The 13512-nt window shown below is 42.7% G+C and overlaps 1 protein-coding gene across 3 annotated transcripts in view; it reads right to left on the bottom strand.

Moving 5' to 3' along the window:
- Positions 1–13512, bottom strand: part of LOC137944226 (uncharacterized) — a 40546-nt gene that overhangs the window by 19191 nt on the left and 7843 nt on the right. For all 3 annotated transcript variants that reach the window (XM_068789827.1, XM_068789828.1, XM_068789829.1), the window contains exons 4-5: positions 5529–5560; positions 5264–5432 (exon numbers count right to left, since the gene is read on the bottom strand). In XM_068789827.1, coding sequence (XP_068645928.1) covers positions 5264–5432; positions 5529–5560 — 201 coding nt within the window. The remainder of the gene's footprint in view (positions 1–5263; positions 5433–5528; positions 5561–13512) is intronic.

The following is a 13512-nucleotide window of genomic DNA, read 5'->3' as shown; positions in this document are numbered from 1 at the left end:
CGAGTCATTGCTTTGGTAAAGACATCAACCACTTGGAGATCCGAAGAAATGTAAAGAAGAGATATCACCCGACTATCCAAGGTATCGCAGATAGAATGACATTCAACCTCAATGTGCTTGGTGCGTTCATGGAAAACAGGGTTGGTGGCAATCTGAATAGCACTAGTGTTATCAGCATGAAGAGGGGTAGAAGTAGTCTGAGGGAACTCAAGCTCTGCAAGAAGACCGTGTAGCTATACAATCTCATAACAAGCAGTAGACATGGCACGATACTCAGCTTCAATAGAGGATTTAGAAACACGATCTTGTTTCTTACATCTCCAAGAAATTAAGGCATCACCTAAAAACATACACCAACATGTAATAGAGTGACGGGTATCCAGACACCCAACCCAATCAGCATCACTATAAGCAATAAGTTGAAGAAATGAGCCTGTAGGAAAGAATAATCCACGAGTAGGAGAACCTCAAAGATAGCGGATGATGCGTCGAACTGCAGCAATATGGAGATGACGAGGAGAGGACATAAACTGACTGACCTGATGAACGGCATAGGAGATGTCAGGGCGAGTAGTGGTCAAGTAGATGAGACTCTCAACCAGGCGCCGACAGAGAGTAGGTTCATCTAGAAGGTCCCCTTCATCTTTCCTGTATTTGACATTTACCTCCATAGGAGTATCAACAGAAGAGGTGCCCTCCAAACCAGCCAAGGTAATAATATCTTGAATATACTTATGCTGGTTTAAGAAAATACCATTGGCCTGATGATGGATTGCCAGCCCTAAGAAGTACGTGAGCTGGCCAAGATCTTTCATATGGAAAGTGGCATGTAACACCTGTTGCAGCTTGGGAATCAGTCCAGAGTCGGTGCCAGTAATAATGATGTCATCCACATAAACTAGGAGAATGACCATGCCCACGGCAGACTTATGATAGAATAGAGATGAATCATACTGACTTTGTGTAAACCTGTGGAGAATAAGGGTGCCACAAAATTTCTCAAACCAAGCCCGGGGGGCTTGCTTAAGCCCATACAGAGGACGACGAAGCTTGCAAACCTAATCAGGATAGGAGGTAGTCATACCCGAAGGGAGCTTCATGTATACATCTTCCTGGAGGTCACCGTGGAGAAAGACATTCTTCACATCCATCTGATGCAATGGCCAGGACTGAGAGGCTGCAATCGCGAATATAGTATGGACCGTGGTCATCTTGGCAACTGGCACAAATGTCTCTTCATAATCAATCCCATATTCCTGCTTGTTGCCCAGAGCTATTAGACGAGCTTTGTACTGATCCAAAGAGCCATCAGAGCGAAGTTTGACAAAGAAAACCCATTTACTCCCAAGAGGCTTAATTGTAGGAGGGCAAGGAACAATATCCCAAGTGTGATTCTCCTCAAGTGCTCGAAGTTCTGTTTGCATTGCATTCTGCCAACACTCATGTGTCATGGCCTGTTTGTAACAAGTGGGAATGGAAATAGAGGATAAAGTAGCGACAGGAGAGACAGTGGAGGAGAAACCATACCAATGAAGAGGCCTAGAAAGGCGAGTAGACCGCTGGAGCAGGAGTAGGATCAGGCACTAGGACAAGATCGTGAGGGGGCACAGAGGAAGTAGACCCAGACTCATGTCCACTACGTCTTCCATACACAAAAACCAGGTTTGAACCTTTCCACAATTGTCGGAGAATCATCAAAACAAGGTAGAAGAGAGAAAGATGCAAATGGCGGCTCAACATGAGATGGAAAAAAAATTGATTTTCAAAGAAAACCACATTCCGAGAAACACGTATACGACGAGCATGTGGATCATAACAAACATAACCCTTTTAAGGTATAACATAACCAAGAAAAGCACACTTAACTGATTGGGTTGTAAGTTTATGTCGTTCATGAGCAGGGAGATGCACAAAACAAACACAACCAAATGTTTGAAGATCAAAATAGGAAGGAGAATGGCCAAACAACTTAAAGAAGGGAGAAGCATGATGTAGTGTTGGAGAAGGTAAACGATTGATCAAATGAACCAAAGTAGAAAGCGTTTCACACCAAAAACGAGTAGGAACAGATGATTCAAGTGAAAGGGTTCTGACCACATCAAGAAGGTGACAATTTTTCCTCTCAACAACACCATTTTGTTGCGGTGTCGAAGGACAAGAGCGTTGAGAGACGATCCCTTTGCTTTGAAGAAAGTCCTGAAACTCATTAGACATGTATTCGCCGCCAGAATCAAGGCGCAAGACCTTGATGCTGGCAGAGAATTGAGTCTCTAGAAGCGCAAGAAAACGCTTAAATACTAAAAAAACTTTGGACTTAACCCGTAGAAAGTAAACCCAAGTAAACTGACTACAGTCATCAATAAAGGTGACAAAGTACTTGTAATGCGCATGAGAAACAACAGGTGCAATCCCCCAAACATCAGTATAAATAATATCGAAACATTGTAAGGCATGAGATGCATAATGAGGAAAAGGTAGAACTTTACTTTTGCCAAGTTTGCATGATGGACAGTCAAAAGAAAGATCAAGAGAAGAACATGTTGTATGTCCTAATACACCTGAATTAAATAACTTTCGAAGTACATCAGAGTTTGGGTGGCCTATACGTTTATGCCACATCTTAGGTCTAAAACCAACAACATTACATGCAAAGGAAAGGAAAGGAAAACTAGGACTAATGGTGGGAGGAAAAACATAAAGAGGAAAGAGTCGTTCCACTTTAGGCCCCATCGCGATCATCATCCCGGACACTTGATCTTGCACAACACAACCAGATCCAGAGAAATGGACATTACAATTATTATCGACCAATTGACCAACAGAAATAAGATTTTGTGGAGAGGTCAAGAGACAAAAACATCAGTTAAACAAGAGGAAAGACCACCAATAGCACTGATAGGCAGAGAACTGCCATCAACGGTGTTAATTTTCTGATTTCCATCATAATTTCTGACATTGGAAAGAGAAACAATGATTAGAAGCTCCGGAGTCAAAATACCATGGCTTAGAAGAAACTTTATGATTACCTGAGAGCCCAAAAGTAGAGAAAGCAGAAATGATCATCTGTTGTACCATCTCAGGAGTGAGTATGTTCGGGTTGGTGGAAGTTGTAGGTGCAGCAGGAACAACCGGCGAGGCAGCAGGCAATGCAGTAGAACTAGAGGCACCAGCATAGGCATGATAAGCAGTATCCGGCTTCCTTTCAGGTCGAATGGGGCAAGTAGAGATGATATGACCTAGTTTCTTAGGGCAATCCCGAGCAATGACCAAAAGCTTTACAACTATAGCACTGAACAACACTTATGTCTTGTCCCTAATTCCTCCCCTGGGTTGCATAAGCCACAGTAACAGGGGCACTAACATTAGCCCGATGTTCGATGCCAGCCTGAGTTGCTATACGCTGCTCCTCACGGAGAAGTTCACTAAAACAAGCAGCTAGATATGGTACAGGATGACGATTCATCAGATTAGACCGTGCAATTTCAAAATTGGAATAGAGTTTCATCAAGAATTGATCTCTCATGCTGGTTTCATGCACTTCTTGAATAGCATAGAGAGCTGTAACGGGAACAGTAGAATAAACAATGTCGGCATAGTCAGCCTAAAGGTTTTGAAAACTAGAAAATTATGCCTCGATGGATAGACTTCCTTTTGTGAAATTAGCCATCTTATACTCCAATTGAAAACGCCGAGCCGTGTTGTCTTGATGGTAAACCTGGGCGAGGTAACTCCACATGTCAGCCACATTTCTATAAAGCGACAGATTGAGAACAAAGTGAGGCTCAACGGAGCCAAGGATCCAGGTCATGACCCTAACGTCCTTGACTGTCCACTTGGACAAAGCCTCGGCCTCTCGAGGTGCGGGATCAGTCCCATCTATATGACCCCATAACTCCTTTCCCATAACAAATAAACAAAACTGAAATTCCCAGGCACTGTAATTTTTACCCGTAAAACGGATAGGGAACGAGTCTAACCTATCAGAGGACATGATAAAATTAAGATGACTGCTCCAGTTTAAGGGGAAGTGTTAGATGTTATATTTTCAATTTTATGTAGTTTTGTTTATTTCGTAGGAAAGTCTTGTACAAAGTAGAATCCTAGGGTTTATGGCTTGTAAGAACATAAGTGTGATTTCAAATATTGCTTACATTATAAATAGGGGAAACAGGTCTCTAAACCCATATCTTCTCCGCCACTTTTCTCCTACAAATTCAATAGCTTTCTCGAGCTCTATTGGTTGGAAGGATTCAGTAAGGCTTGGCCAAGTTGCACTTGAAGAACTTCTCTGCCCATTTATTGAAGGACAAGCTCAAGCCTCACTGGCAATTTAGATACATTCGTGAAAAGATCGTGGACATTTGTAGACATCATATGGTTGCAGGCAGCATATATTAAGGGCTGCAAATTCCACTGCTGATGTATCCTCTAGAGAGGGCATCTCTCACCTATCCCTTGTATCCAGGTTCTCCCTTCCATTGTAGTTTGAGTTATTCGTATCTTATTATTCAATTAAATTCTTTAGCTTAATAAAAGCAATCATCGTATAAAAAGAAAAAGAAGGGCATTCTAGTTTATCCATATTTTGTGACTTAAGTAACACAATAGAAATAGGCAGGGGTCAATTTTTACCTTGACCATTTCTTCATGCAATTATGTATTCCTTGATCTCTTCTCAACATATATAAATTTCATTTTTTGGCTTTAGATCTTTGTCCATATGCCCCTTCCTTTGCAATGCCTTTGCTATATATCAACGGGTGACAGATTTGTGTACTTTCAATAATTATTTTGCATGCTAGGGTCTTTTACATAATTAGCTCATACAAGAAATACAACAGAGTTGAGTATCCACGTAATTTCTAGCAGGATTTATTCACAAAATAGTCTTTACTGATTTAGTTGGACTCCCTAAACTTGAAATACAGAAGCTAATGCAAAATGCATTACACTTAAAAACTCAGATCTACAACAAATTGCAGTTGGGATCTCCATTGAAGATGAATGTAGAAATATGTTTCACTGTATATAATATTAAATGTTAAAGTTATTTTGGTCTCTAGAAATTCAACATGTCCACCAGCAATTAGATCTAATTTTTTCCTGAAAATCCCCAAAAAGCTATAAGTATTCTTTTATGACAGCTCAGAGTGGCATGTTATGTACACGTGGGAATGAGTGTCATGCCACAGAGATTAGGAACTCCATAGACTAGATTACACAATTGAATTTGAAGGTAAATTGTTTAAGTGAAATAGCTCACCTGACTTCCAAAGTCGCCAGGATAATAATTGCTGCCAAATTGATTACTTGATGAAGATTCAATGCTCCTAGAAAACATATCAGATCCATCTGATTTATTGTCAATATCATCATAACCTGTGCTCGAATCTTCCACAACCAGAGTTGTTTCTTTCAATTGCTTTTCATCCCTGTAACAAATGCGACAATTTAAGCAAAAGGAAAAGCTATTTTTTCAAAGAAAAATTAATATCACTTCTATTCATTGCAGAAACTGCAATCCAAACCTTGATTTTGGGGTCAGACACTGAATTTTGAACTGCAAAACAATAAATCAATTATTAATTAAACAAATCAAATGATAAAAAAGAGATAAAACCAGCCAGCACCTAGCAAGAGAGGCCAAATATTCAGGAGCTCAAATAATTTAACTTCTTGAAAAATTTTATGAAACAATCGTGGTTTCAAATAGGGAAAAGAGTGGCAATATTAATTAAACTGAAGAAACTTGGATGAATGATGAATTATTTGGCTTATACTGGAGTTGCCCTTCAACATCCTGAGAGAATACTCAATAAACACTCAAAAGAACCTAAATGAGAAGAAGAAAAAAAAGTAAAGAAGCACAAGATAGCAAGTGGAGGAAGCACCAACAAGAATTAGCAAGTGAAGATGGCCAAAAGCAAAAAAGCAAGGGAGCGTGACCTTAGGGGGAAATTGAATTTGCACCAATTTTTCATGTGGAGCCAACACAAGGGTACTACTGAAATTCTAAGAGACTGGTCAAAGCTAGTCAAAGCAATCTTTACCTTCCTATTCTTATTAAATTCTCTAGAGAGTATTTTTATTTGATTTAGCAATTTCCTTGAATTATGCAATATTCTCTTTGATTTATGTAATCTTTTCCTTAATTGATGTAATTGGAAATCCTAATTAAAGTAGGGGTTTCCTAGAAGATGTAAAGGAAAAACTATAAATATAGGAGGCTAGGATAAACAAATTATCCAAAGCCAAAGAATTTATTTTGGTTTACTCTCCCTCTCTCTCTCTCTCTCTCTCTCATATTTGTACCCTAGCATCTCTCCCCTCTTTTTCTTCTAACTCTCTCTCTATCACCCTTTCCTCCTCTACTACTCTCTTTTCCTTTCAACCCTCTTGACCTCTCTTTCAATCCCTCCTTGCAATTTTAAGGAAAAAAATAGGGCTTCCCCAAGGGCACTCGATCAAATTTAATGATAGAATACTCAATTAACCCTCAAAAGAATCTAAATGAGAAGAAAAGAAGAAGCAAAGAAGCACAAGTTAGCAAATGGAGGCACAAACAAGAATGAGCAGTGAAGGTGGCGTCAAAAGCAAAAAAAGCAAGGGGACCTCACCCAGGGGCAAAAATGGAGTTTGCACCAAATTTTCATGTTGGAGTCAACTCAAGGGTACTTCTGGAATTCCAAGAGGCTGGTTAAAACAAGTCAAAGCAATATTACCTTCCTATTCTTATTAAATTCTCTAGAGATAGAATTTTCATTTGATTTAGCAATTTCCTTAAATTATGCGATCTTCTCCTTGATTTATGTAATCTTTTCCTTGATTGATGTAATTGGAAATCCTAATCGAAGTAGGAGTTTCCTAGTGAACGGAAAGGAAAAACTATAAATAGAGGAAGCTGTGTGAACAAATCATCCAAAACCAAAGAATTTATTTTACTTTACTCTCCCTCTCTCTCTCTCTCTCAAATTCGTGCCCTAACTCCTCTCTTTTCTTCTCTCTTCTTCTATCTTTTCCTTCTAGCTCTCTCTATCCCCCTCTCTTCCTCTACTTTATTTTTCTCTTCTTCCCTTCTCTCTTATTCTAACCCTCTTAACCTCACTTTCAATCCCTCCTTTTTTTATTTGAAGGAAGGTGTGTGAATATTCAATAAAACAAGAGAGAAAACAACCTAGCGAGGTGAGCCATCATCCACAACAAGGTGTTGGAGGGAAGATTCCTGTTTAGTGTGAAAGTCTGCCAAATGATTGGTAGATCTGGGGGTGTGGGTCCATGTACAATTTAGATGAGAAGTTATGTTACAAATTTCAAAATAAATATCCCAATGCCTATAAGCCCTTGTAGCAATTCGGTGAGTTCAGCGGTGGTAGAGTCAAAGATACCCAGAGGGCCCGCAAAGGTGTAGAGAAGACAGTTATTATCATCATCAATAATTACTCCAAACCCAGCCAGACCCGGGCAGAATCCTCTTTCAATCCCTCCATGCAATTTAAAAATAAATAAATAAATAGGACTTCCCCGAGGGGTCTCTATCAAATTGGTATTAGAGCAGTCCTCTCTAGAACTCTCTCTGTCTCAATCTGTTGAAGAACAAGTATGGAAGGGTCTTACATGACTCTCACAGTAAGAACTCTCATAGACCTAGAATTAATATGGTGGCGTCTTACAGGAGTCTCACAAGAAAAGGTCTCACAAAAGAGTCTCAACCCTCCGACACCCACATGGCCGCAACCGCTTGGTGTCCCATGGCTCCCCACAAAGTGAAGTTCTTCCTCTAGAGCGCTTGCATAACAGCCTATGGGGTGATCTGGTCAGGTTCTATCTTCAACCTTTGGGTGCCTGGTGGAGGGAGGATGGCGCTACTCGGCTCCTATCCCCGATATGGAAATCAATTCAAAAGCTCCTCCCAATATTTAGAGATGCAACTTTCTTTCACACAGGAAATGGAAGGACCCTCCTCTTTTGGTTGGATGAATGGTGTGGCCCCCGCCCCCTCTCTAAGGATTTCCCAGGGCTCTCTAGGGTGGCGAGGGATCTCTCTTGCTCAGTGGCTGACTCTTGGAGAGATCACTCATGGAGTCTTACATTTCGCCCGGGGATTAAATGACGAGGAAACTACTGCTTTTTGCTCTCTCCTCTCCAAGCTCAGCAGCACTAGTATTCGTGAGTGTGCAGTTGATAAATTGATATAGAAGCCCAGCATTAATGGCCGATTTACAGTTGCATCCGCCTACTCTCACATTAGAAAACAAGATTACAGCATGCATGAGCACAAGGCAAACCTAGCATGGAAGCTCTCAGCGCCTAATAAAATCAAATTCTTCGTGTGGACGGCCATCAGGGAACAAATCCTCACCTTTGACAACCTCCATAAAAGAGGTTACACCGCCCCCAATCGCACTTGTCCCCTTTATGGTGTGTGTGATGAGACAATCCAGCATGTTCTCTTACATTGCGACTTTTCATGGCAAGTCTGGATGAAGATATTTCAGAAGATTGGTCTCCAATTGGGGCTACATCAGGGCCTTTTTGGCACCTTTGAGATGGTTATGGGGATGCGCCTTCCTAAGCTGGGCAAGATAATTCTCTTAGCATGCCTTGCACATGTCCCATGGTGTAAATGGCTAGAGCAAAACAACCAGAGATTCAATTCCAAGGCTAGCAACCCGGATAATATAGCTTCTCAAGCAGTGGGCCTTATCTCGAGCTGGCTACATTCGAGGAAGGAGTTTGCTTCTCTATCGGGCGTCTCCCTTCGAGAAAATTGGGGTTTGATAGCGCACATAGCGGGCCCTCGTAGGAATCCAGTTATGGCCACCTGGGATCCTCCCCCTTACGACTGCATCAAACTCAATTTTGATGCCAGTGCTTTAGGTTGTCCTGGGCCGGCAGAGCTGGTGGTGTTTTCAGAGATAGAAGTGGAGACCCTATTTTATCCTATGTAGGGCCAGTGGGTATCGTTGATTCAAATACTGCTGAAGTGAGTGCTCTTCTGTTCGGCCAGCAAATCTTTAAAGAGCGGCTCCATGGCAAGCTGATTATTGAAGGCGATTCAAAGACTGTCATCAGCTGGTGTTCAAAAGAAAGCTCCCCTCTTTGGTGCCACTGGCCAATCATTGATTGTATTGCTGACATTATGTCATCCATTTATTGTAATTGGAACCTCGTTCCTAGATCAGCTAATTCTTTGGCTGATAAATTGGCAAAATTCGAAACCTCCCAGCAATCTCTCATTGTTTGGGAAGGCTTCCCCTCGTGTAATCAGCTCGTTTGAGCTCTCATAATAAAATTCAGCATCATTTCAAAAAAAAAAAAAAAAAAAAACAGAATTCTTACTACAGATAACCTCCTATGGCATGGCAATTCATCTCCTAACCCGCTTTACCCTTTTTTTGGCTTGAAGGAGGAAACTATAAGTCATCTCCTTCTTCACTGCTCGTTCACTTGGTGGGTCTAGACTTCTCTTCTTAGCAAATTGGGCATCCAGATTTGCCTCCCTCGTGACCTTAGCGAGATGAGTCATTTCCCCTTTGAGCCCCGCCTCCCCAAACTGGGTAAGTTTCTCCTCTCTGCTTGTGTGGCCCACATCCCATGGTGCCTTTGTAAAGAAAAGAATTCTTGGAGATTCAACTGTATATCCAGCACAGCAGACGAAGTCATTTGTTATGCCACCGACCTCATCTGTACTTGGCTGCACACTAGAAAGGAATTTGACCGCTTGAAGAATGCCCCCCTCTGCACCAACTAGTGTGTGGTTTCTTCGATGTCCATTCTTGCCTCCACCCCCCTCCCCCAGTAGAAGGGCTGGGAAGGGTTTTCTGCTGCGCTATTTGTTTATTTGTTGGGGACGAGTCTAGCCAGAATTTTTGAACGGATTGGTGGAGTGGGGATGGCCCCCTCATCAACTCCTTCCAACCCCTTTGTCAGCTCACTACTCGCTGAGACTTATCTGTGGTTGATGCTTGGATGAATGGCTCATGGAATCTTCATCTGAGACGTGGACTCATGGACAAGGAAGCTCTCACTCTTCGTAATCTGGCTGATGGCCTAAGCTCCACTAAGGTTTGGAGTCATATGAAAGACAAGATGATTTGGCTCCTCGTTGACAGTGTGTTTCTTAGTCTCCTCGGCATACCGATATCTCATGGGGTGGAATCAGACCTCCGACACCCACATAGTCGCAACCGCTTGGTGTCCCATGGCTCCCCACAAAGTGAAGTTCTTCCTCTAAAGAGCTTGCCTTAACAGAATTCTTACTGCAAATAACCTTCTATAGCGTGGCAATTCATCTCCTAACCCGCTCTACCCTTTTTGTGGCTTGAAGGAGGAAACTATGAGTCATCTCCTTCTTCATTGCTCGTTCACTTGGCGGGTTGGAGGCAGGAACGAACATCCAAGAAACCACATGCCAGTTGGTGCAAAGGGGGACATTCTTCAAGCAGTCAAATCCCCCCCTCACCCCAGTAGCTTGTTGGGTGCCTCCTCCGCCTGGTTACCTCAAGCTCAACTTTGATGGTAGTGCCATTGGCCACTTTGGAGCCATAGGATTCGGAGGTGTGTTCCATGACTTAGAGGGTTCTCCCCTTATCTCCTATTTTGGGCCTCTGGGTATTGCTGACTCCACTACTGTCTAGCTCTCTGCCCTTCTTCATTGCCTTTGCACCTACCACGATCATTTTAGTAGCCCCCTCATCGTGGAAGGTAACTCCAAGGTGGTAACTGGTAGGTGTCGTCTTCGTCACACTCCCTGGTGCCACTGGCATTTTTTTGGACATTTTGGATCTTGTATCTTCTATTTCTTGTACTTGGTCTCATGTTCCTAGATAAGCAAATTCTATTACTAACTCTTGTGCAAAATTAAGTTCCTCTTTGCAATCTCTTGTTGCAAGGGGAGGTCTCCCTTGATATAATTTTGTTCTCATTTTGTTTGCAATAAAATCATCACATTTTCAAAAAAAAAAAAAAAAAAAAAGTCAAACAAGAGAAAGTAAGAACAAGGTCTAAAACAAGAAATTGAAGCAGTTCTAAATTTAAAACCAAAAAATAGTGAATTTCCAAAAAAAAACAACTAGGGTCATTTAAAAAAAAAAAAAATTGTCATTTAAAAAAAAAAAAAAAACAAATAGGACCCTCCTCCCTTCAGGTTCAACAATGCATGGAACAAAGACCTCACCTTTGATACTTCCGTCCAATTCTTCTGGAAAAAAATTGTTGCGGTTGGCCCAAGTGGGTGGGCCTCCCGATGAAGCTCAAGCTGCTAAAGCCCCTTTTGTACGCTTGGGCATTAGAGCGCCAGTCCTCCTGTTCGGCTAACAAGGCTGACACCCTTGCTCAGGTGGATGCTCTTGACTCGAAAGAGGAGTCTAGAAGCCTGGCCAATGCTGAAATGGCTTAGCGCTATGCCCTTTAGGAGCAATTGCAATTGTTCGTTCACTACGAACTCGTGTACTGGAAACAACAAGCTCCATTTAGATGGCTCTCGGAGAGGGATGCTAACACTAAATTTTTTCATGTCATCACCACAGCCAAGAGAAGAGCCAACAAGATAACCTCGCTTAGCATCAATGGAGAAGTTACCTCAAACCGATCCCTTACTTCTAATGCCTTGGTGAGTTTTTTTGCAAGTCTCTATACCGAATGCCAACCACTTCAGCCTTTCTTCCAGAGTGTCAACATCTTGGCTATTCCCACAGCGGCTTCAAATCTTATTGAGCTTCCCTTCTCAAGAAGAGAAATTGAAAAAGCTGCTATGGGCCTTCCTCTAGACAAAGCTTCGGGGCCGGATGGTTTCAATGGAGAATTTTACCAACATTGTTGGCTCTTCATTGGCCATCACCCACATGGCCCACTCATTCTACCACCACGGCATTGTGTTCAAGAGTATTGGGGCTTCCTTCATTGACCTCATACACAAGAAAGATGGGGCAGAGCTTCCTTCGGATTTCCGGCCTATTAGCCTCACCACCAGCACCTTATAAGGCAATTACTCGTCTCTTTGCCAACCGTCTCTGGGCGATTCTTCCGGTTGTCATTCATCAGGGACAGAGTGCCTTCATCAAAGGGAGGAATATTCTGGACTCGGCAATGGCTTGCCATGAGCTCCTTCATCACTTCCAGACTTTGAAGCAACCCATATTTATCCTCAAGCTCAACTTGGAGAAGGCTTTTGACAAAGTAAATTGGAAGCTTCTGGATATTTTTATGAGAAAAAGGGGGTTCGGAGACAAGTGGAGATTCTAGATTCAAAGTTGCATCTCCTCAGCCAACTACTTGGTACTTCTTAATGGGACTGTTTGCAGCTACTTTAAGGGAACTCGTGGTATCCGTCAAGGAGACCCCATGTCCCCTCTGCACTTCAATGTGGTTGTCGAGTACCACTCCTCTCTAATTTACTCAGCCAAAGGAATTGGATCCTTCTCCCCATAGCTGACACAGAGGACTTTGATACTCCAATTCTTTAGTTTGCGGACGACACCATTTGTTTTGGTGTGAGCACCATGGACCAGATCAGGAAGTTGAGAGCAGTTCTAGGCTTATTTGAGTTGGCTTCGGGTTAGAGCATCAATCGGAAGAAAACCACTCTTCTGGGATACTATATGGATGACTCAGTGATTCGAGATATGGCGGAATTATTGGGTTGTGCACTAGAGAGCACACTTGCTACATATTTGGGCCTACCTTTGTTTGACACACGCCCCACGGCAGCTCTTTGATCCCCCCCCCCCCCCCCCCCCCCCCCGCCCCCCCCCTCATTGAGAAGTTCAAGAAGAGACTTGCCACATGGCAGGGCAAGCTTCTATCCACAGCAGAATGACTTACCCTACTAAAATCATGTTTGGCGGGTCTGCCCAATAACCTCCTATCCTTCACTCATTGCCCAGCCTCGATGTGCTCAAAGATTGATGCTATTCGCCAGTGCTTTCTCTAGAGAGTATTGAAGACACTTTCATATACCATTTGGTCAATTGGAAAGAAATATGACAGCCCCAAATCAAAGGTGGCTTGGGCATCCGGTCTACGAAGGATATGAATAGTGCTCTCCTTCTTAAGTGGATTTGGAACCTCAATTCCAAGCACAACAGTTTGTGGAGGAACATGGTGAGATTCTACCTTCAGCTCCCAAGCCACTGGTGGAGAGAGGGGGGTGCCCCTAGCCGTTTATCCCCAATTTGGAAATGTGTTTACAAATTGTTTCCCACATTCAAGGCTGCAACCTCCTTCTATCTTAGTAACAGGAGGACCCTTCGCTTCTGGACCGACAAGTGGTGCGGTCACCAGCCATTGTCGGAGGATTACCTGGAGCTAGCGAAGATTGCTATGGATCCATCTTACTCGGTGGCCGATTCATGGTGTAATCAGTCTTGTAGCCTCCTCTTTCGTTGTGGTCTGAATGATGATGAAGCCAATGTCCTCTGCTCGCTTCTTTCCAGCCTCAGCAACACTGTCATTCGGCATCGGGTGCATGATAAATTGATCTGGAAGCCTAGCATTAACGGTATCTTCTCGGTG

The sequence above is a fragment of the Aristolochia californica genome, unplaced genomic scaffold, assembly GCF_029961685.1.
Source record: "Aristolochia californica isolate CCGP_79_NKW_82.1479 unplaced genomic scaffold, dmAriCali1.0.hap1 SCAF_11, whole genome shotgun sequence".
Taxonomy (NCBI): Eukaryota; Viridiplantae; Streptophyta; class Magnoliopsida; order Piperales; family Aristolochiaceae; genus Aristolochia; species Aristolochia californica.
Note: the sequence above shows the minus strand (reverse complement) of the source record. Positions and strands in the feature narration are given on the sequence as shown.